The sequence below is a fragment of the Bos taurus genome, chromosome 11, assembly GCF_002263795.3.
Source record: "Bos taurus isolate L1 Dominette 01449 registration number 42190680 breed Hereford chromosome 11, ARS-UCD2.0, whole genome shotgun sequence".
Taxonomy (NCBI): domain Eukaryota; kingdom Metazoa; phylum Chordata; class Mammalia; order Artiodactyla; family Bovidae; genus Bos; species Bos taurus.
The window spans coordinates 50,333,292-50,356,556 of NC_037338.1; the positions used below are offsets into that span (position 1 = coordinate 50,333,292).

The 23,265-nt window shown below is 39.8% G+C and overlaps 1 protein-coding gene across 1 annotated transcript in view; it reads right to left on the reverse strand.

The window, feature by feature from the left end:
• DNAH6 (dynein axonemal heavy chain 6) overlaps positions 1-23,265 on the reverse strand; it is a 282,338-nt gene that overhangs the window by 129,256 nt on the left and 129,817 nt on the right. The window contains exons 36-41 of the mRNA XM_024999429.2: positions 19,073-19,255; positions 18,307-18,450; positions 8,320-8,541; positions 7,161-7,308; positions 4,108-4,265; positions 242-373 (exon numbers count right to left, since the gene is read on the reverse strand). Coding sequence (XP_024855197.1) covers positions 242-373; positions 4,108-4,265; positions 7,161-7,308; positions 8,320-8,541; positions 18,307-18,450; positions 19,073-19,255 — 987 coding nt within the window. The remainder of the gene's footprint in view (positions 1-241; positions 374-4,107; positions 4,266-7,160; positions 7,309-8,319; positions 8,542-18,306; positions 18,451-19,072; positions 19,256-23,265) is intronic.

Sequence of the window (23,265 nt, forward strand, 5' to 3'; positions counted from 1 at the left end):
GTATGGGAGGTGTTCTGACTCTCTTTCCTCATTTATAAGACTACCTCTGAGACTATAAACACAGAAGGTCATGATGCAAATGCCTATCAACTACTGCCCAGATGCCCCTGTGTTTACCTGGTTTCTGATCAGGCAGAATGGATGGGCTCCCTAGAAACACAACAGGCTGTGCTGATTGTGTGAGCCTTGGAACAAATAAATTTTCTTTACCCTTTGTGCCCAGATTGGAATCCACATTCACCTGAAAAATCTGTTTCAGACTGTGCTCTGAGGGCATCGGGAGGCAGAGCATGCTGAAGTGCCGGATGAAGCGAGGGGTCACAGGGTTGCGGCCACCACCTGGAGGTGCACATGCCGATACGATTGTTACATCCTGTATGGAGAGAAATCCACCTGGGTCACCCAGCAAAGATGCAGATGAGATCTACCCATCCCAATGGCAGGACTCAACCAACATTTTTGGAGGATCTATCACAGGACATCCTGGTAGCTCAGTGGTAAAGAACCTGCCTGCCAATGCAGGGGACATAGCTTCGATTTCTGGGTTAGGAAGATCCTGTGGAGAAGGAAATGACAACCCACTCCAGTATTCTTGCCTGGGAAATCCTATGCACAGAGGAATCTGGTGAGCCATAGTCCATGGGGTTGGAAAAAAAGTTGGACAAGACTTAGTAGTGACTAAACAACACCACCACCATCATAGGATGATATTGTGTTGTATTTTCCTACATGTTATCCAACTTAATTCTCACAACCACCTTAGGAGATCACTGTTATTACCTCCACTTTATAGATGAAAAAAAAAAAAAATCAAGGCCCCAGATGGTTAAATTAGTTATTCAAGGTCATTCAGCTAACTCACTGACCTTGTAGAAATACTCCTATGTAAAAACTGAATTTTAAAAAATTGTAAAAATTTGTACCTTAGGTTAAAGTACATTCATTCAACAAATAGTTAAGAATAGTCAATTCTTATTATTTGTGGTAGTTGGCACCCCACTCCAGTACTCTTGCCTGGAAAATCCCATGGACGGAGGAGCCTGGAAGGCTGCAGTCCATGGGGTCACTGAGGGTCGGACACGACTGAGCGACTTCACTTTCACTTTTCACTTTCACACATTGGAGAAGGAAATGGCAACCCACTCCAGTGTTCTTGCCAGGAGAATCCCAGGGACGGGGGAGCCTTGTGGGCTGCCGTCTATGGGGTTGCACAGAGTTGGACACGACTGATGTGACTTAGCAGCAGCATGTTCTATAAAATCACCAGGAACACTGACTTAATGCATCCTGAACCACTGCTCCTAGGGGAAAAACAGAGCTAGGTTCCTGTGAGCCTCTGGTCATAACATGTTCAGTTGGTCAGTATATGATATCACAGGGGCCTCTGATCTTGCCTCTTCATTAGTCTACACCTTCCCTGAAGCCAAGGGGATCTTTCTATAACGCTTCCTCAGAGGCTCCCCATGCGGACCAGTGGTCCCCAACCTTTTTGGCACCAGGGACCAGTTTTGTGGAAAAAAATGTTTCCACCTACAATGTGGTGGGGGCGGGGGGTGGGGGTGCAGTTTGGATGATTCAAGAGCATAACATTTACTGTGAACTTAATTTCTATTATTATTACATGAGCTCCACCTCAGATCATCAGGTATTAGATCCTGGAGGTTGGGGACCCCTGTCTTAGAAGATAAATCTACATTCCTCTTCATGGTACTATGATCCCCTGGTCTGACCTCTGCTTCTCCTGTTGCTTTGGTGCCCACATTCCACACCCTGCAAGTAGTGTTCTACACCCTACAAGTAGTGTTCCAAACTATCTGCTTTCAGATGCAAATAGCTCCCTTTCCTTGGTTTGCCCTGCCTTGCCTACAAAATCCTGTTCTGATATCACCTCTTCTGGGAAAGATTCTCTGATCATCAACCCACTGCCCACTCCTGCCTCCCTCCAGTCTCTCTCCACATTATATAACCCTGCATTACAACACATGCTCTTCTGTCTTCTGAAGCTAAGGAGGCCAGGGCTGTCACACTTGTCTATAAATCTCATGAATCAAGCATGGCACAAACTCAATATAGATTGAATGAAGTTACACATAGGAACATTAAAGCCATATGTCATGGGCTGACTTATGTGTTTGTACCTCCTTTCCACCACTCATGTGCTAAAGCCTTAACTCCAGGTGGTGCAGCAGTAAAGAATCTTTCTGCCAATGGAGGAGATGCAAGAAACATGGGTTCCATCCTTGGGTTGGGAAGATCTCTTGAAGAAGGAAATGGTTACCCATACCAGTATTCTTGCCTGGAGAATCCCATGGACAGAGGAGCCTGGCAGGCAACATCCATGGGGTGGCAAAGAGTTGGACGTGACTGAGCAACTGAGTACACATATAAGAAACACCAAAGCCATTAGCCATGGGCTGAGTGTCTCCATCTCCTTTTGGCCAATCATGTACTCAAAATTCTCCAAGCCAGGCTTCAACAGTACATGAACCATGAACTTTCAGATGTTCAAGGTGGATTTAGAAAAGGCAAAGGAACCAGAGATCAAATTGCCAACATCCGTTGGATCACTGAAAAAGCAAGAGAGTTCCAGAAAAACATCTACTTCTGCTTTATTGACTACACCAAAGCCTTTGATTGTGAGGATCACAACAAACTGTGGAAAATTCTTAAAGGGTACCAGACCACCTGGGAAATCTGTATGCAGGTCAGGAAGCAACAGTTAGAACTGGACATGGAACAACAGACTGGTTCCAAATCAGGAAAGCAGTACATCAAGGCTGTACGTTGTCACCCTGCTTATTTAACTTACATGCAGAGTACATCATGTGAAATGCCAGTCTGGATGAAGCACAAGCTAAAATCAAGATTGCCGGGAGAAATATCAATAACCTCAGATATGCAGATGACACCATCCTTATGGCAGAAAGTGAAGAAGAATTAAAGAGCCTCTTGATGAAAGTGAAAGAGGAGAGGGAAAAGTTGGCTTAAAGCTCAACATTCAGAAAACTAAGATCATGGCATCCAGTCCCATCACTTCATGGCAAATAGATGGGAAAACAATGGAAACAGTGAGAGACTTTATTTTTTTGGTCTCCAAAATCACTGCAGATGGTGACTTCAGCAATGAAATTAAAAGACACTTGCTCTTTGGAAGGAAAGCTATGAACAACCTAGACAACATATTAAAAAGCAGAGACATTACTTTGCCAATAAAGGTCTGTCTAGTCAAAGCTATGGTTTTTCTAGTAGTCATGTATGGATTTGAGAGTTGGACTATAAAGAAAGCTGAGTGACGAAGAATTGATGCTTTTGAACTGTGGTGTTGGAGAAGACTCTTGAGAGTCCCTTGGACTGCAAGGAGATCCAACCAGTCCATGCTAAAGGAGATCAGTCCTGGGTGTTCATTGGAAGGACTGATGCTGAAGCTGAAACTCCAATATTTTGGCCACCTGATGCAAAGAACTAACTCATTTGAAACAACTCTGATTCTGGGAAAGAGTGAAGGTGGGAGGAGAGGGGGAAGACAGAGGATGAGATGGTTGGATGGCATCACCGACTCAATGGACATAAGTTTGAACTAGCTCTGGGAGTTAGTGATGGACAGGGAAGCCTGGCATGCTGCAGTTCATGGGGTCGCAAAGAGTCAGACAAGACTGAGTGACTGAACTGAACTGAACTAAACTGAACCTCCTTTTGGCTGAAGCCTTAATTCCTAGTATCCACAATCTGACTATATTTGGAGATGGGTATTTAAAGAAGTAACTTAGTTAAGAGGAAGTCATTAAGATGGGCCTTAATCCAATATGATTGATGTCTCCTTATAAGAAGAGACAATTTGAACAAAGATGGACACAAGGAGAAAATCATAAGAAGACATAGGGAGAACATGGCCATCTGTAAACCAAGGAGAGAAGCCACAGAATAAAGCAACCCTACTGATATCTTGACCTTGGACTTTCCTCTTCTAGAACTGGGAGAAAATAAATTTCTACAGTTTGAGTTACCCAATCTATGGTACTTAGTTATGGCAACTCTAACAAATGAGTGCACCACATTTCATTGCCGTTTACATAGAGACACACAAAGTCATTTAAAACCTAAAGTAACCTGTATATCTTTCCAAAAGAGTTTGTTTCTGTCATAAAATCCACCAAAATCTTGATATTGCCGAAGTAATTCAATGGGAGGCTGAGAGCCATAGCGATCCAGCCTGGGCATGTTTAGGTCGTCAACAAAAATCACAACTCGTTTGTTTCCTGGCGCTCCTAGGGAAAGAAAATGAGTTTAAGAATTATGATTTGTCTTCAGTAAGGTGACTCAGATGGTAAAGAGTCTGCCTGCAATGCAGGAGACTCAGGTTCGATTCCTGGGTTGGGAAGATCCCCTGGAGAAGGGAATGGCAATCCACTCCAGTATTCTTGCCTGGAGAATTCCATGGACAGAGGAGCCTGGCAGGCTAATGACCATGGGGTCACAAAGAGTTGGAAACAAATGAGTGACTCACTTTTGAAACTTTCAAAACATAAGACAAAGCTTAGGTATGGCTTTGGACTCAATGTACACCATGTAGGTCATAACGAGCTCAGCTTTTAAGTGTGAGGAGGGCCCCAGGGGAATCCTGAGTTGAGGAGGAGAGTCCTCCCTCTGGCCCCATCCAGGCTCTGACAGGGAGTTACAGACTTAGCCAGGATACCCACATTATCAGATGGTCCCTCACCAAAATGGCAACTCACTCCAGTACCTTTGCCTGGGAAATCCCATGGACAGAGGAGTCTGGCAGGCTACAGTCCATGGGGTCGCAAAGAGTCAGACATGACTGAGCAACTGAGCATACATAATTGATTTACAGTGTTGAGGGATTCTTTTTGATTGCTTGAACCCTTTGGAAAATATGCTGAAAGTTGCAGGCCTTCTTAGAAAATGCATGAGTGCTTTCCCAGATATGATTTTGTAATTCTAGGTTAAGAACCTCCAGCTTAGGAAATGAAGTGCGTCCTAAGCACAGCACTCACTCTCACCATCCTGGTGCAGGATGATGCCAGCATTTTGGGTGACCTTCCTTAACCCCAACGACTCCCAACCGTCCTCACCAACTGTGCAGCCTCAGCACAGAGTGAAGAAGGTCGTTTCGTTTTCACACTAGGAAGCAGACCAATCTCCAGGTTTCCTTACATAAATGCCATCCCACTACCCTCTATAGGGAAAGCACGGCTGGATTTTCAAAAGCACCTTTATAACATCAAAACAGGGATAGTGAAGGACAAGGAAGCCTAGCATGCTGCAGTCCCTGGGGTTGCAAAGAGTTGGACATGACTGAGTAATTGAACAACAACAAACTACATCAAAGGGAAATCCACTGGAGCTGTACAATGTCACATTTAACCTGAAGAGAGTCAATATGTACATTCAGAAAAAAAAAAGTGATAAACAGAGAAAAGAGAACAACTTAAGCAGAGGAAGTGACTCCACCCATGCCGGTATCTGGCATCAGTGACAACTGCAAAGAAAATAAGGTAAATCCCATGGCCTCACTTCATTTTCTGGCCTCTGGAAGTCAAGTAGCAGGTCACGGGTATGGAAGGGTTCTAAGACAATCATTCATAAAAATTTGGGGCCCCCACCAGAAAGACTGCATCTATTTCCCTGCATCTACTTGAGCAGGAAAGGAGGAACAAAAACGGGCTGGTAGAGCAGCTGGTACAGCAAGGCCTGTGAGATGATGGCATGTGGAGGGCAGCTGGGCCTGAGCTTGGCCTAGTGCTCCACCAGGAAGGCGGTGGGCTGGGCAAGCGGACCATAGCACAAGAGGCTACAGGATGTGCCTCAGGGTGGGACGGAGTGGGGCTGAGACTCATTGCCAACAGAGAACTTTTCAATGGAGAGGTCAGGGAATCTTCCATTGGGGAGGAGGTCAGGGAACCTTCCAATGCAGAGGTCAGGGGAACCTTCCATTGTGGAGATCAGGGGAACCTTCCACTGGGGAGGTCAGGGAAACTTCCATTGGCGAGGTCAGGGAAGCTTCCAGTGGGGAGGTCAGGGCTTGGCCTACACACAGTTCTTTCAGAAATCCTTCAGAGGGCCTGCTCCTGGAAGTGTGTCACACCAAGGGCGGGGACAGCCGTCTGGCCAGCAGAGAAGCAAAGACAACCCACACTTACAGAGAACCTTGTCCTTCCCTTTTCCTCCCATCCCGATACACTAGAGCAGGGTGTGAAGAGTAAAAGAGCACTCATGCCCCTCTTTGCCTCCAGCACCTCCAGCCACAAACCTGGCTTAAAACAGAGGAGAGGAAGAGCTTTTTAAAAAAGTCTTTATTGAATTTCTGACAACACTGCTTCTGTTTTATGTTTTGGCTTTTTGGCTGCGAGGCATGTGGGGATCTTAGCTCCCTGATCAGGGATCAAACCCGCACCACCTGCTTACATCACTGGACCACCAGAGAAGTCCCCGGGAGGAGTTTTAAATTGGATTGGGGATTGATAAACAACAAGGCCCTACTGTAGAGCACAGGAAACTAGATCCAATCTCCTGGGATAAACCATAACGGAAAAGAATATAAAAAAGGATGTACATATATGTATAACTGAGTCACTTTGCTGTACAGCAGAGATTAACAGGACGATACTTAAAAAAAAGACAAAAAAAAAAAAAATTAGGTTTGGGATTGAAGATTGAAGACTCAAAATGACTGCAAGTGACCAGAAAGTTATGGTATTGATCGAAACAGTTGAAAAGGAAGCGTGAGGAGATCCCACAAAGCCTGGGGGAAAGTGCTGCCTGAAGAAACCCCAAAGCGGTTTCATGCTTATTCCCTACTGGGTTCAGGTAACTGAATGCACCAGATGTAAAGAGGTTTGCTTGCTTTAAATAAAGGGAAATCAATGCATGTTTGAAAGAAGAGAGAGTAGAGAGAGGGAGAGCCTTGGAGAGGTAGAGATAGAAGATGTTCTGAGTTGCAGGTGATGACAGACGTAAACGACTTGCTTGCTAACAGTAAGATATCTAGATGTAAAGCCATGAAAGAGTAGCATGAACAGAATTACCTTTACAAATAAATTAAGCAAAGGAAATATCCAATTGTAACTTTATTACGTGTACTGTTTTTCTGAATTAGCTTAATAAATAGTTTGTGTGAGGCAAATGACAAGAATAAATCTTACCTAGGATATTTTTTCTTTTCCTTTCCAGTTTTGACTCAATGATCTCTTGTGTTCTTGAAGATGAAGTTTGAGCAGAAAAATTTAGATAAACAGGGACATAGCCGGCTGATTCTTGAATTCTATTTAGCAATCCTTTTGCAATAACAGACTTAAAAATTTTAAAAAAAGATGTTAATTGATTTATACTCAATATCTTTCAATTATGTATATCAGTAATAATCTGGTACAATGAGTAAAATCAGGATAAGAGGAGGGAGGGAGGTTAAAACTAGATTGAAATGTCTTTTTCTTCCTGGAGATTCCATTTAATTACAGTTATCAGAACCAAGGAAACATTCTAATCAGCTCTATCTCAGCAAAAATTTTTATTTTAGTTTTATACAAAAATCCATCTTGGTTACTATCCAAGTTAATTTGATAGCAAGAGTCAGAGACTTAGAAACAATTTAGAGGGAAAACAGTGAGTCCCTGTTCATGTGGACTGCCCCCAAATCAAGAAGACCAAATAATCAGCATTTTCCTCTATATTCTACTTTTCCTAAACACTGTGCCGAGTAGAAGTAAATGGGCAGGAGGCGAAAGGCTGACCTTCATTAATAGTCTGCAGGGACACAAACTGCCTTGACAGGTTCCCACCCTAACTTGTGAAGTGGCAGCCCCAGAAATTTCCAGGGACACAACATAAAAGCTCCCAAACACAAAAGACTGGTTCACAGGGTCCTCTGGTTTATATACATTATTGACACCAAGGATTTATTCAGAAAGTGGCAAACTGTGGACCTGATACAGATTCAGCATAGTTATATTCTTCCTGAAAAAGTGACACAAATTCAGAAGAAATTCCCCTGAGATATAAGGTGTTATTTATGGGGCTCACAATTCTAGGTTCATCGTGCCCTCCTTCTGGACAGAGCTTCTTGTATGAGGTGGGGCTTCCCCATGGCTCAGATGATAAAGAATCTTCCTGCAGTGCAGGAGACCCAGGTTTGGTCCCTGGGTTGGGAGGATCCCTTGGAGAAGGGCATGGCTAACCACTTCAGTAATTCCTGCCTGGAGCATTCCATGGACAGAGAAGCCTGGCAGGCTACAGTCCACAGGATCATAAAGAGTGCACATGACTGAGCAACTAACACTTTCTTGTTTGATGTGGGTTTCCTACCTTGCCAACTCCAGTTATTCCGGTAAACAACACTGAATGCTTGACTGCCAGTAGTTTTTCCATTAGGTACCCAAAGCGCACTGTGTCAGCTGTGGGGACAAGCATTTCAAAAAACGGAGTGTCTCGGCTGTATTTGAAGGTGGGTATGATTCGTTCCCAGGGATCCAGCCGTTTGGTGTCAAAATCCATGTGAATGCTCCACAGGTCACCAGAACTGGGAAGCTAGGATACAAAATTAAACACCACTATTGAAAGGATTGACACACGGTCATAGAAATAGTTACATAGAAGCAAAGGTAGTCATAGAACATGGATGGGTTTGGATTTCTTGTTGCTTTGTAGAGAAGTAGTTGCTTAAGTATCAGAGTTCAATTCTTTAATCATGAAATACTATACAGTAAAAGCCTGATGTACTGACTGTTAAAACTATGTAAAAAAAATATTTAATTCAACATTAAGACCCAACATTCAGGGGATTACTCTACACCAAATACTGTGTTTGGTGTGGGGGAAAATGCTGAACAAAACCCAGCCTTTGCCTTCAATGACTTTATAACCCACCTCGAGGACACAAACACACTAGTTAATACTCATGGAGAAATAAGGGTTCTAATAGAGTTTAGTACATCCACAGAGGAGGGATGGCTCATTTCTACTCACAGGGGAGTTGTACCAGTGGCTAGAGATTTAGGTGGACTTTCCTGGGGGCTCAGACAATAAAGAATCTGCCTGCACTCTAGGATTCGCGGGTTCCATTCCAGGGTTGAGAATATTCCTTGGAGAAGGGTAAGGTTACCCACTCCAGTGTTCTTGCCTGGAGAATTCCATGGGCAGAGGAGCCTGGTGGGCTATAGACCATGGGGTTGCAAAGAGTCAGACATGACTGAGTTACTAACATATCCTAACACACTAGGGGGTGGTGATGCTACAACTCAGACTTGAAGGATAAGCAGGAGTCAGATGGGCAGAGAAGTGATGAAATGGGGATGGGGAAAAAGGAGTCAGGGTTCACACTAAGAAAACAGGTCTGGAAGTCATGGAAAGTGGCATGCATGTGGAAACTGTAAGAGATAAGTCTGGACATACAGATGTGAGCAAGTTATAAAAACCTCATTTGTTAAAGAGCTTGCAACAAGAGTTCAGTGAAGAATTCTAAGTGGGTAACATGATCAGATTGCATTTCAGAAGGTTCATTCTGGCAGCTGCACAAAACAGTGGTGTTTCAAGCTTACTGGGCAGTGACCTTTAAAAAAAAATTATTTTTAATTAGAGGATAATTGCTTTAGTGTTGTGTTGGTTTCTGCTGTACAACAGCATGCCCCTTCCCACCCCTCTAGGTCATCACAGAAGTCATCACCGGAGTGAGCTCCCGGTGTTATATAGCAGCTTCCCACTAGTTATCTACTTTACATATGGTAATGTATATGTTTCAATGCTACACTCTCAATTCATCCCATCCTCTCCTTCCCCTGCTGTGTCTACAAGTCCGTTCTCTATGTCTGCATCTCTATTCCTGCCCTGCAAATAGGTTCATCAGTACCATTTTTCTAGATTCCATATATATGCATTTACTATATGATATTTATTTTTCCGATTCTTATTTCACTCTGTAAAACAGGCCCTAGGTTCATCCACCTCAGTTCAACTGACTCATATTCTTTCCTTTTTATAGCTGAGTAATATTCCATTGTATATATGTACCACAACTTCTACTTTATTCATTTATCTGCTGATGGACATCTAGGTTGCTTCCATATCCTAGCTATTGTAAATAGTACTGCAATGAACACTGGGGTATATGTGTCTTTTTCAATTCTGATTTTCTCAGGATATATGCCCAGTAGTGGGATTGCTGGGTCATAATGTCATTTTTTATTCCTAGTTTTTTAAGGAAACTCTATACATTCTCCATAGTGGCTGTTAACAGTTTACATTCCCACCAACAGTGCAAGAGGCTTCCCTTTTCTCCACATCTATTTGTAGATTTTTTGATAATGGCCATTCTAAACAGTGTTAGGTGATACTTCATTGTACTTTTGATGTGCATTTCTCTAATAATGAGTGATGTTGAGCATCTTTTCATGTATTATTGGTCATCTGTATGACTTCTTTGGAGAAATGTCTGTTTAGGTCTTCTCATTTTTTGATTGGGTTGCTTGTGTTTCTGATATTGAGCTGCATGAGTTTCCTGTATATTTTTCAGATTAATCCTTTGTCAATTGCTTTGCTATTATTTTCTCCCATTCTGAGGGTTGTCTTTTCATTTTGTTAGTTTCCTTGGCTGTGCAAAAGCTTTTAAGTTTAATTAGGTCCTATTTACTTATTTTTGTTTTTATTTCTATCACTCTATAAGGTGGGTCAAAGAGGGTCTTGCTGATAGTTATTGACAGTGACTCAATTTCACATGGTGATCTGGTACATACATATAGATGTGTTTGTTTAAATATGTATAATATTTACCCCAAGTATCACTCTATTTCACATTCTATTCTATTAAAAAAAAAACCTTATTAGGATTTTCTACATATTCAGTTGTTTCCTTCAAATAATGACAGCTTTATTTCATTTCTAAAGTTTATATTTTATTTTGTTCCCCCGCCTTACTGCACAGGCTAATATCTCCAATATAGTGGTAACTAAAAGTTTTGATGGTGGCTATTTAATTTTTTTTTTTTTTAGTTAAAAGTGATTTTTATTTGTCCATGTTCTCTTCTAGCCCTTGTGCATATGTGTATATAATTTTTAAAAGTCATAGAATGGGAATAGTTTTATAAGTTTTATAAAACATACAGATACATGGCATATGTATCAGATCAGATCAGATCAGTTGCTCAGTCGTGTACGACTCTTTGCGACCCCATGAATTGCAGCACGCCAGGCCTCCCTGTCCACCAACTCCTGGAGTTCACCCAGACTCATGTCCATCGAGTCAGTGATGCCATCCAGCCATCTCATCCTCTGTCGTCCCCTTCTCCTCTTGCCCCCAATCCCTCCCAGCATCAGAGTCTTTTCCAAGGAGTCAACTCTTCGCATGAGGTGGCCAAAGTACTGGAGTTTCAGCTTTAGCATCATTCCTTCCAAAGAACACCCAGGACTGATCTCCTTTAGAATGGACTTGTTGGATCTCCTTGCAGTCCAAGGGACTCTCAAGAGTCTTCTCCAACACCACAGTTCAAAAGCATCAGTTCTTCGGTGCACCTTTGCTCCGTGAGAATGTAACTCTCTTTAGCACTTTCTGAGGCTGACATAAATTATAAATATAAAGAAAAAACACTTCAAGGGAAAATAAGTTTTTCTGGTTGAGCAGCCTTTATCAAAAAACGGTCATAAAATGTCCACAGGCCTCCAAGGCCAGAAGATAATGTACACAACGTTGTTTATGGGAAAGGCATGCAGAAAAAATCCTGGTTTCAATAAAGACAAAACAGATGTAATGTTTGGGCTGACTCTGCATGACTTTGCATCTTTCATTTCCCTCTATGTACAAGTCAAGGTATAAAAGTTCCTTTTGAAAATAAAGTTATGGGCCTCTTTCACCGAAGCTTGGTCTCCCCATGTCATTCTCTCTCTCTCTTTCTCTCTTTTTTTCTCTCTTATCACCAGCGCCAGCATCCTGAGGGTACCCCTGGATCCTGCTGGGGCTGGACCCCGACAAATATACATGTTTCAATGCTATTCTCTCAAATCATCCTACCCTCCCCTCTCAAACAGAGTCCAATAGTCTGTTCTTTACATCTCTGTCTCTTTTGCTGTCTCACATATAGGGTCATCGTTACCATCTTTCTAAATTCCATATATATGAGTTAATATACTGTATTGGTGTTTTTCTTTCTGACTTACTTCACTCTGTATAATAGGTTCCAGTTTCATCCACCTCATTAGAACTGGTTCAAATGCATTCTTTTTAATAGCTGAGTAATATTCCATTGTGTATATGTACCACAGCTTTCTTATCCATTCATCTGCCGATGGACATCTAGGTTGCTTCCGTGTCCTGGCTATTGTAAACAGCGCTGCGATGAACACTGGGGTACACGTGTCTCTTTCCCTTCTGGTTTCTTCAGTATGTAGGCCCAGCAGTGGGGTTTCTGGGTTGTATGGCAGTTCTATTTCCAGCTTTTTAAGGAATCTCCACACTGTTCTCCATAGGGCTATACTAGTTTGCATTCCTACCAACAGTGTTAAGAGGGTTCCTTTTTCTCTGCACCCTCTCCAGCACTTATTGTTTGTAGACTTTTTGATAGCAGCCATTCTGACTGGCGTGAGACAGTACCTCATTGTGGTTTTGATTTGCATTTCTCTGATAATAAGTGATGTTGAGCATCTTTTCATGTATTCGTTAGCCATTTGTATGTCTTCTTTGGAGAAATGTCTGTTTAGTTCTTTGGCCCATTTTTTGATTGGGTCACTTATTTTTCTGGAATTGAGCTGCATGAGCTGCTTGTATATTTTTGAGATTAATTTTCTGTCAGTTGTTTCATTTGCTATTATTTTCTCCCATTCTGAAGGCTGTCTTTTCACCTTGCTTATAATTTCCTTCATTGTGCAAAAGCTTTTAAGTTAATTAGGTCCCATTTATTTATTTTTGCTTTTATTTCCATTACTGTGGGAGGTGGGTCATAGAGGATCCTGCTGTGATTTATGTCAGAGTGTTTTGCCTATGTTTTCCCTAGGAGTTTTATGGTTTCTGGTCTTACATTTAGATCTTCAATCCATTTTGAGTTTATTTTTGTGCATGGTGTTAGAAAGTGTTCTAGTTTCATTTGTTACAAGTGGTTGACCAGTTTTCCCAGCACCACTTGTTAAAGGGATTGTCTTTTTTCCATTGTATATTCTTGCCTCCTTTGTCAAAGATAAGGTGTCCATAAGTGCGTGGATTTATCTCTGGGCTTTCTGTTTTGTTCCATTGATCTATGTTTCTGTCTTTGTGCCAGTACCATACTGTCTTGATGACTGTTGCTATGTAGTGTAGCCTGAAGTCAGGCAGGTTGATTCCTCCAGTTCCATTCTTCTTTCTCAAGATTGCTTTTGCTATTCGAGGTTTTTTGTAATTCCATACAAAATGTGAAATTATTTGTTCTAATTCACTGAAAAATACCGTTGGTAGCTTGATAGGGATTGCACTGAATCTATAGATTGCTTTGGGTAATATACTCATTTTCACTATATTAATTCTTCCAATCCATGAACATGGTATATTATTATCCATCTATTTGTGTCATCTTTGATTTCCTTCATCAGTGTTTTACAGTTTTCTATAGGTCTTTTGTTTCTTTAGGTAGATTTATTCCTAACTATTTTATTCGTTTCATTGCAATGGTGAATGGAATTGTTTCCTTAATTTCTATTTCATTTCTAAAAACTGGGTTGTGACTCTTTCAACTGATTTCATGTCAATTAATGCATTGCAAACTGTAATTTTAAAAAATAATGGTGTATAGCTTAATCAGAAATGATAGGACCAAAAGCAAGGGAATAATGAATTTGTATTTTAACAACCCAGAAAAGAAATGAAAAGAATCTGAGTTATTGAGAGGCAATAAGGATGAAGAGGAGGAGGACATGGCAACTCATTCCAGTATTCTTGCATGGAGAATCTCAAGGACAGAGGAGGCTGGTGGGCTACAGGTTCATGGGGTCACACAGAGTTGGACACGACTTAAAGTGACTTACTATGCATGCATGCAAGGATGAAGAGAAGAAGCCATATTTGAAAAAAATTTATTAGAAGAAAAAATTCACTCACTTTAACTCAGATGAGTAAAGAAGGAAGAATCTATAACAGTCATTGAGCTCTGGCTACTACCATGTGGCTGTCAGACCATTTATTGAGGCAAGAAACAAAAAACCAACAGCCCATTCATTTGGGGCTTGCAGACAGAAGGAGGAATCCACCTTTTCATCTGGACTCCCTCCTGTTATCCAAGTAGCATTACCACTGCCAGGACAGGGGCTGGCACTGTCCTTCTAAACATCTTAGGTCATAATGCTTCAATAGCTTCTCATCACACCCACTGTGAAATCAAGGTCCTAACAATGGCCCATAAAGCTATATTTTTTGTCCCACTGCTTACTTCCATGACCTCATTTTATACTACACTCCCACTTGATTTTTCCACTCTGACCTCGCAAGTCTGCTGTTTTTCAAAACTGTCAAGCAATCATTCATTGAGTAAAGGCATTCATATTTGCTTTTTCTTTTGACTGGAATGCTTTCCCCTACGGAACCATTAGAACTTTGACTTTCTTCAGAACTCTGTACATGACCTAATTAGCAAAGCTTTCCTGACTAATATTAATATACAAAAGTTTCCCCCTGCCCTCAGTACTGTCATCCTTACTCTGCTTTATTCATCTCCATGGCACTGAATTGTCAATGATGTATATATGTCTGTGGCTGACTCCCCTGACTGTAATGTAAGGTCTATGAAGCTAGGGACTTTGGTTACTTGATTTAGCTCCCATATCCAGAATAGTGTCTACCATGTAAGAGATTTTTGACAGATATTTGTTGAACTGAATATTTGCCGAGGGCCATCTCCCACAGACCTTTGATGAACCCAGATCATTTCCCCTCATCCAGAGGGATCTGTCTCTCTGTCTCAGATTCTCAGTTGTCCTCAACCTGGTTCATCTTGTCCAATTATGATACAATGATCTTGAAGATCCAGCAGGGTTTCATATCCACTAGAAGGTTCTAATCCATAGGCCTTAGTTTCTTATCTTAGGGATTTTTCTTTTGGTAACTTTTTATTTTGATATAATTCAAAACTTACAGAAAAGTTAAAAGAATAGTACAAAGAATTCCCATATATTCCTTATATAGATTAACTGACTGTTCACATTTTGCCTCTTGATTTAGTGTTTATCTTACTCTAAGATGTCAGTTATATACACTATTCTATACTACCCTAAGTATGTGAGCATTTCCTAAAAAACAGGGATATTTTACAACCACACTAAAATGATTGAAATCAGAAAATTGAATATTAATACAATACTATTATCCAATTTACATTCTATATTCAAGTACAGTCTTAACAATGTCATTTATAGCCATATTTTTTTCAGTCTAGGATCCAATCCAGGATATTGCATTGCATTTGATTATATCTCTTTAGTCTCTTTAACTGAAAAAGTTCCTCAGTTTTCTTTCATGACAGACACTGTTGAAGAATATGGGCCAGTTTATTTTACGGAATGTTCATCAGTTTGAGTAGTCTTGGTGTATCCATAGTCAGAGTTCAGTTCAGTTCAGTTCAGTTGCTCAGTCATGTCTGACTCTTTGCAACCCCATGAACCGCAGCACTCCAGGCCTCCCTGTCCAATACCAACTCCCGGAGCCTACCCAAACTCATGTCCATTGAATCAGTGATGCTATCCAACCATCTCATCCTCTGTCGTCCCCTTCTCCTCCTGCCCTCAATCTTTCCCAGCATCAGGGTCTTTTCCAATGAGTCAGCTCTTTGCATCAGGTGGCCAAAGTATCGGAGTTTCAGCTTCAACATTAGACCTTCCAATGAACACCCAGTACTGATCTCCTTTAGGATGGACTGGTTGGATCTCCTTGTAGTCCAAGGGACTCGCAAGAGTCTTCTCTAACACCACACTTCAAAAGCATCAATTCTTCGGCGTTCAGCTTTCTTTATAGTCCAACTCTCACATCCATACATGACTACTGGAAAAACCCTGGCCTTGACTAGGTGGACCTTTGTTGGCCAAGTAATGTCTCTGCTTTTTAATATGCTATCTAGGTTGGTCATAAGTTTCCTTTCAAGGAATAAGCGTCTTTTAATTTCATGGCTGCAGTCACCATCTGCAGTGATTTTGGAGCCCCAAAACATAATGTCTCTCACTGTTTTCACTGTTTCCCCATCTATTTGCCATGAAGTGCTGGGACCGGATGCTGTGATCTTAGTTTTCTGAATGTTGAGCTTTAAGCCAACTTTTTCACTCTCCTCTTTCACTTTCATCAAGAGGCTCTTTAGTTCTTCTTCACTTTCTGCCATAAGGGTGGTATCATCTGCATATCTGAGGTGATTGATATTTCTCCCAGAAATCTTGATTCCAGCTTGTGCTTCTTCCATCCCAGTGTTTCTCATGATGTACTCTGCATAGAAGTTAAATAAGCAGGGTGGATGATAATATCCAGCCTTGACGTACTCCTTTTCCTATTTGGAACCAGTCTGTTGTTACATGTCCAGTTCTAACTGTTGCTTCCTGACCTGCATACAGGTTTCTCAAGAGACAGGTCAGGTGGTCTGGTATCTCCATTTCTTTCAGAATTTTCCACAGTTTATTGTGATCCACACAATCAAAGCCTTTGGCATAGTCATAAAAGCAGAAATAAGAACTCTCTTGCTTTTTCAATGATCCAGCAGATGTTGGCAATTTGATCTCTGGTTCCTCTGCCTTTTCTAAAACCAGCTTGAACATCTGGAAGTTCACGGTTCACGTATTGTTGAAGCCTGGCTTGGAGAATTTGAGCATTACTTTACTAGCGTGTGAGATGAGTGCAATTGTGCGGTAGTTTGAGCATTTTTTGGCATTGCCTTTCTTTGAGATTGGAATGAAAACTGACCTTTTCCAGTCCTGTGGCCACTGCTGAGTTTTCCAAATTTGCTGACATATTGAGTGCAGCACTTTCACAGCATCATCTTTCAGGATTTGAAATAGCTCAACTGGAATTCCATCACCTCCACTAGCTTTGTTGTAGTCAGAGTAAGGTTATGCATTTTGGAAGGAATAGCTTGGAAGCAAGGCTGTATACTTCTCCATGTACCACATCAGAAGGCACAGGTTTGTGCTAATATTGATGATAAATCGGTCACCTAGTTAATATGGTGTCTACAAGGTTTTTCAGTATGACGACACTATTTTTCTCTTTACAACTAATAAGTAATTTGTAGAAGATGTTTTGAAACTATGTAAATAAGAAACCTTCACCTACTAGTTTTTGCAACCATTGGTGATTCCTGCCTGAATCAATTATTACTACAATGGTTTCAAAGTAATAACTTTCTAATCCCATCATTTCTCCTACATAGATTAGCTGGTATTCTCCTGTAAGGAAGAGCTCTTTCTCCCTAGTTTATTTATTCACATGTATTTTTATGTGCATCAACTCACAGACTTTTATTTCATTCAATAGCTTGTGATCCACACCATCATTATCTTGATGCTCAAATATGCCTAGATTTGTCCAATGGGAATCACTTAAATTGGCTCCTGTGCTCGTTTGACAGGTGCCATTGTTCTTCAAGCACGTATTCACTATCCGACATAAGATATTCTGAGCCTATTTTGAACTTTCCTCAACCCCCTGGAATCAGTCATTTCACTAAGGTGCTTTGGTTCCCTTTCATGGAGAAGAGTATTCAGAAATCAGCAACTAAGTATGCTCATTGCTACTGATGTGCCATTGCTTCTAGTTCCTCTCAGCACACAGAACTAGGAAATTTATGTATGTATGGATATATACACCATATACATATGATCTATCTATCTATCTATTCCATGAGTCCCAAAACCTCTAATTCCAATCCAATAACACAAAATACATTCTAATCTTTCTCCTCTATATTTGTAATATACCTTCTCTTAACAGTGAGAAGCCCGGTTGCCATTACCTTCAATATACTGATTCATTTGCTCAGTTTTAGAACACACACAAAGTAATTTCACAACTGCTAAACCATAGCACTGTGAAAACATAAATTTACTAGCTATAATTCAATATTTTTCTTAATAGTAGGGAGTTTTTATTCACTTTTACACCTTACATTCTTCATATGGCCTGGAAAGAATTCTTAAAAAATTTTAATACAATAAATTATCTATTGCTAGTTTAAGAAAGTGAATAATTAAAAAACCTTTCAAATGAAGAATTTATATTTATACTAGAACTAAAGCTTTGAAAGTTTTAGTCTTGAAATTTAATTTTAATGATTCAGAGTTATGTTAAAATTAAATTTATTTGGCTCTTACCCTGGCATCAGGATTATCATCAAATTGTGTTCTAATAAATGTATCAAAAGAATCCCAGTGATTTTCAGTTAGATTTCCACCTAAAGACCATAAGTAACAGAATACAAAAGTCTGACACAGAACAGTGTTCAATTTTGTTTGCTCCTGAAAGAACAAAGAGAAAAACTTTTAATATTTAGTGTTAGCATAAAAGAATCCTAATTTGCAAAGTCTAAAGACTGTTTTCTCTTGCTTAGGCTTATGTATTTTTATTTTATTTTTTTAATATAAATTTATTTATTTTAATTGGAGGTTAAATACTTTACAATATTGTATTGGTTTTGCCATACATGTATTTTTAAAAGGGCACAGTGCATGTTTCTTATATTTCATTCAATAGTGCACCAAGTGATGTTTTATAGTGGCATACATTTAATACCCTGATGAGAAAATGAATGGCGAGAAGCATGGAAAACAAAAGCTCAAGGGTGTCTTTCAACTATTATAACTATGTCTATGCTTGTAGGAAGTTATTTAAGTAGACACACACTGGGAATATGTTACAGACTCTAAGGAAATTTAAACATTGAGTAGAGGAGTAAACTATAGTGTAAAATTCCTTCCAATTTGAGATTCTACAAATCTATTCACATTCATTAGTCCCCTAAAAAATTAACTTGAAAATCAAATAACTGTATGACATAAAGTTTGGAATTGTTTATTTGCAAAGAATCTATATGATAATCACATTTTCCTAGCTTTACAGCAGTAAGAAAACTCTTCCTACCATTGTCAAATTAGCTCCATCTTTCTCAAGTATTAAAGACTCCAATAAGCAACAGAGTGTAGTAACTTTGCTGATGTCCACTTGTGGAATTGCTTGGTGGCATTTTTTATTGATAAAATTTAAACCATCATCAACATAACGCTGGAAAAGATTCAATATATATTCTTGAGTTTCTTCACTTAGCTGAAAATCAAACAAATGATATTTTAGCAAGACCAGATAAAATACATAATTAAGTGTAAAAGTAGTTGGTTCAAACTTGTATACTACATTATATCCTGTGACTTTTAGACTATAGGATGTAAGCATCACATGATATGAAACAAGTTACATTAAAAAAAAAGACATTCTATGGGAAGATTCTGGGTCACTGATAAGTGATCTTGATCTGGTAGTTGGTATATAGGTATTTTGGGTCCAGAAGATCCCCTGGAGGAGGGCATGGCAACCAGCTCCAGTATTCTTACTTGGAGAATCCCATGGACAGAGGAGCTTGGCAGGCTATAGTCCATAGGGTTACAAAGAATCAGAGACAACTGAAGCTACTGAGTGCACGCACACGCGCACACGCACACATGCGCACACGCACACACACACACAGGTATTTATTTTATGATCATTTGTTAAACTGGCAACAAGTATTTCATAGTCTTCTATACTGATGATTATCTTCCATAATTAAGAACAATGAAAAAAGTATAAAAAGAAGCATTTTAAATATTTATTCAAGGTAAAGGACCAAAGATTTAAAAAAGAATGTTGTCCCCTCACCACTTTTATTAACATAGTACTGAAAGTCTTAGCTAACATGATAGGACAATAAAAGGGGAAAAAAGTATACAGATTGAGAAGAAAGAAAAAAAGTTGTCTTTACAATTATCCATACAAAAAAATCCCAAAGAATTGAAACAAAACTCCTGAAACTAGTAAGTAGTTATGAGAGTTGGACTGTGAAGAAGGCTGAGTGCCGAAGAATTGATGCTTTTGAACTGTGGTGTTGGAGAAGACTCTTGAGAGTCCCTTGAACTGCAAGGAGATCCAGCCAGTCCATTCTAAAGGAGATCAGCCCTGGGATTTCTTTGGAAGGAATGATACTAAAGCTGAAACTCCAGTACTTTGGCCACCTCATGCGAAGAGTTGACTCATTGGAAAAGACTCTGATGCTGGGAGGGATTGGGGGCAGGAGGAGAAGGGGACGACAGAGGATGAGATGGCTGGATGGCATCACTGACTCGATGGACATGAGTCTGAGTGAACTCCGGGAGTTGGTGATGGACAGGGAGGCCTGGCGTGCTGCGATTCATGGGGTTGCAAAGAGTCGGACACGACTGAGCGACTGATCTGATCTGATAGTAAAGTTGTAGGATACAAGGTAAATATACAAAAATCAATTGCTTTTTTATGTATCAACAATGAATAATTAGAATTTGAAACTGAAAATACAAAATCATTTAATTAGTATAAAAAATATAAGATAGGCATATTTTAAACAAAATATTTCCAAGAGGAAATGTGAGGAAAACAACACAATTCTGATGAAAGAAAACAAAGAACATCTAAGTAAATGGAGAGACTGTGCATGGATATAAAGACTCAATATTGTGAAGATGTTAGTTATTACCAACTTGATCTATAGAGCTGATGCAATCTGAATCAAAATCCCAGTAATTTACTTTGGGGAGAGCAACATTTATAAGGAGAGGGAAAAGGCCCAGAATAGTGAACACAATATTGTAGAACAAAGTAGAACTGACACTACCTGACAAGACTTACTGTAAAGCTACAGTAACTGACAGTGTGATGTTGGCAAAAAAATTAGACAAATAGGTTAATGGTGTTAGAGCCCATAAAAAGGCTCATACAAATACAGCAACCTGATCTTTCACAAAGGAACAAAAGCAATCCAGTGGAGAAGGGATGGTGTTTTCAACAACGGTGCTGGAATTCAGCATCTGCATGCCGAAGAGAGACAGAGAGAGAGAATCCAGACATTGATACTATGGCTTTCAGAAAAAGTAACTCCAAATGGATCATAAACCTACACGTAAAATGCATAACCATCAACTCATAGAAGGTAACAGAGGAAAATATTTATTTAGGTGATTTTCAATTTGGAAATAAGTTTTAAGATACAACACCAAAAGCACAAACCATGCAAGACAAGTTAGACCATTGAAATAAAAAATGTGTGTGCTGTGAAAGGTATTATTTGAAAAAAATGAAAAGAAAGGCAGACTTGGAGAAAATACTTGCAAAATACATATAAAGAACCTGTATCCAAAATATATAAAGAACTTCCAAAACTCAGTAACAAGGAAACATACAACCCAAAAATAATGGGCAAAAGATGTGGACACCTCATCAAAGAAGATATATAGGTGGCAAATAAACATATGAAAAAACACTCAACATCTTATATAAGAAAACTACTCACTGAAAGCAAAATGAGCTACAAATACATATGAGTTGTGTTAGTTGCTCAGTTGTGTCTGGCTCTTTGTGACCCCAAGGACTGTACCCCACCAGGCTCCTCTGTCCATGGGATTGTCCAGGCAAGAATACTGGAGTGGATTGCCATTACCTTCATATTAGAATGGCTAATATCTAAAACACTGCACCACTACATGCTGGTGAGGATGTGGAGTAACAAAGAAGTTCTTTGGAATGCATAATGGTACAGCCACTTTGGAAGACAGATCGGCAGTTTCTTCACAGTTTCACCAAATGATTGAGAAATCACAGTCCTAGGTATTTATCCACATGAGCTGAAATCTTATGTCTACACAAAAACATATACGAATGTTTATGTGAGCTTTATTAGTAATTGCCAAAACTTGGAAACTTTGAGATGTCTTTCAGTAGGTGAGTGGATAAACTTGGTAAGTGATAAACTTCAGCATACAATAACACTGAATACTATTCAGTACTAAAAAATGAGCTATCAAGCCACAGAAAGACATGGAGGAACTGTAAATATATATTACTAAGTGAAAGAAGTTAATCTGGAAAAGCTGCAGACCATATAATTCCAACTATATGATGTTCTGGAAAAGGCTAAACTATGGAGACAGGGGAATCAGTAATGTCAGGGGTTGGGAGAGGGTGTGGATGGACAAACAGGGAGAGCACAGATTTCTTGGGCAGTGAAACTATTCTGCATGATACATGATATATTCATTTATCAAAATTCATAAAACTGCACAATACAGGGTGAATCATAATGTAAGCCATGGACTTTAGTTCATAAGAATGTATCCATATTGGTTCATCAATTTTAACAAATGTACCCACATAAATGTGCTTAGTCATTCAGTCTTGTCTGACTCTTTGCAACCCTATGGACTATAGTCCACCAGGCTCCTCTGTCCATGGAATCCTCCAGGCAAAAATACTGGAGTAGGTAGGCATTCCCTTCTCCAGGGGATCTTCCTGACTCAGGGATCAAACCGGTGTCTGCTGGCAGATTCTTTTCCATCTGAGCCACCAGGGAAGCCCACCTACACCAAAGAAAAATGCTAATAAAAGTGGGAACTATGTTTGGAGGAGAGAAAGCATATGCTAACTCTCTGTACTTTCTGTTAAATTTTTCTATAAACCTAAAACTGTTCTGAATAATAAAATCTATTTAAAAAGTAAATTCAGAAAGGTTTAACATCCTATGGCAGGACATGATGGTCTCAATTCTGAGAATTACTTTCTTTAACAAGGTTTTCTGTTCATTTGCTGTACACCTGAAACAAATTTTGTAAATCACAATATTGTGAATCAACTATACTTCATTAAAAATTTCAAAAAAATTAAGGTACTCTAAAATGGTATAGATGAACTTATTTGCAAAGCAGAAATAGAGACACAAACATATAGAACAAACATACGGATTCTAAGGTTGGGAGAGGGTATAGGATGGATTGGGAGACTGGGATTGACATGTATACATCAGTATGTATAAAATAGATAACTAATGAGAATAGACTGTATAGCACATGGAACTCTACTCAGTGCTCTATAGTGAGCTAAATGGAAAGGAAATTCAAGTGAGAAGGGATATATGTATATGAGTGGCTAATTCACTTTGCTATATAGCAGAAACTTTGTAAAGCATCTATACTTCAACAAAAAATGTCAATTGTACCTCAATAAAGGTGTTTTTAAAGAAGCTGATTACAGGGGAAAAAGTAAGGTGCCCTGAGGGT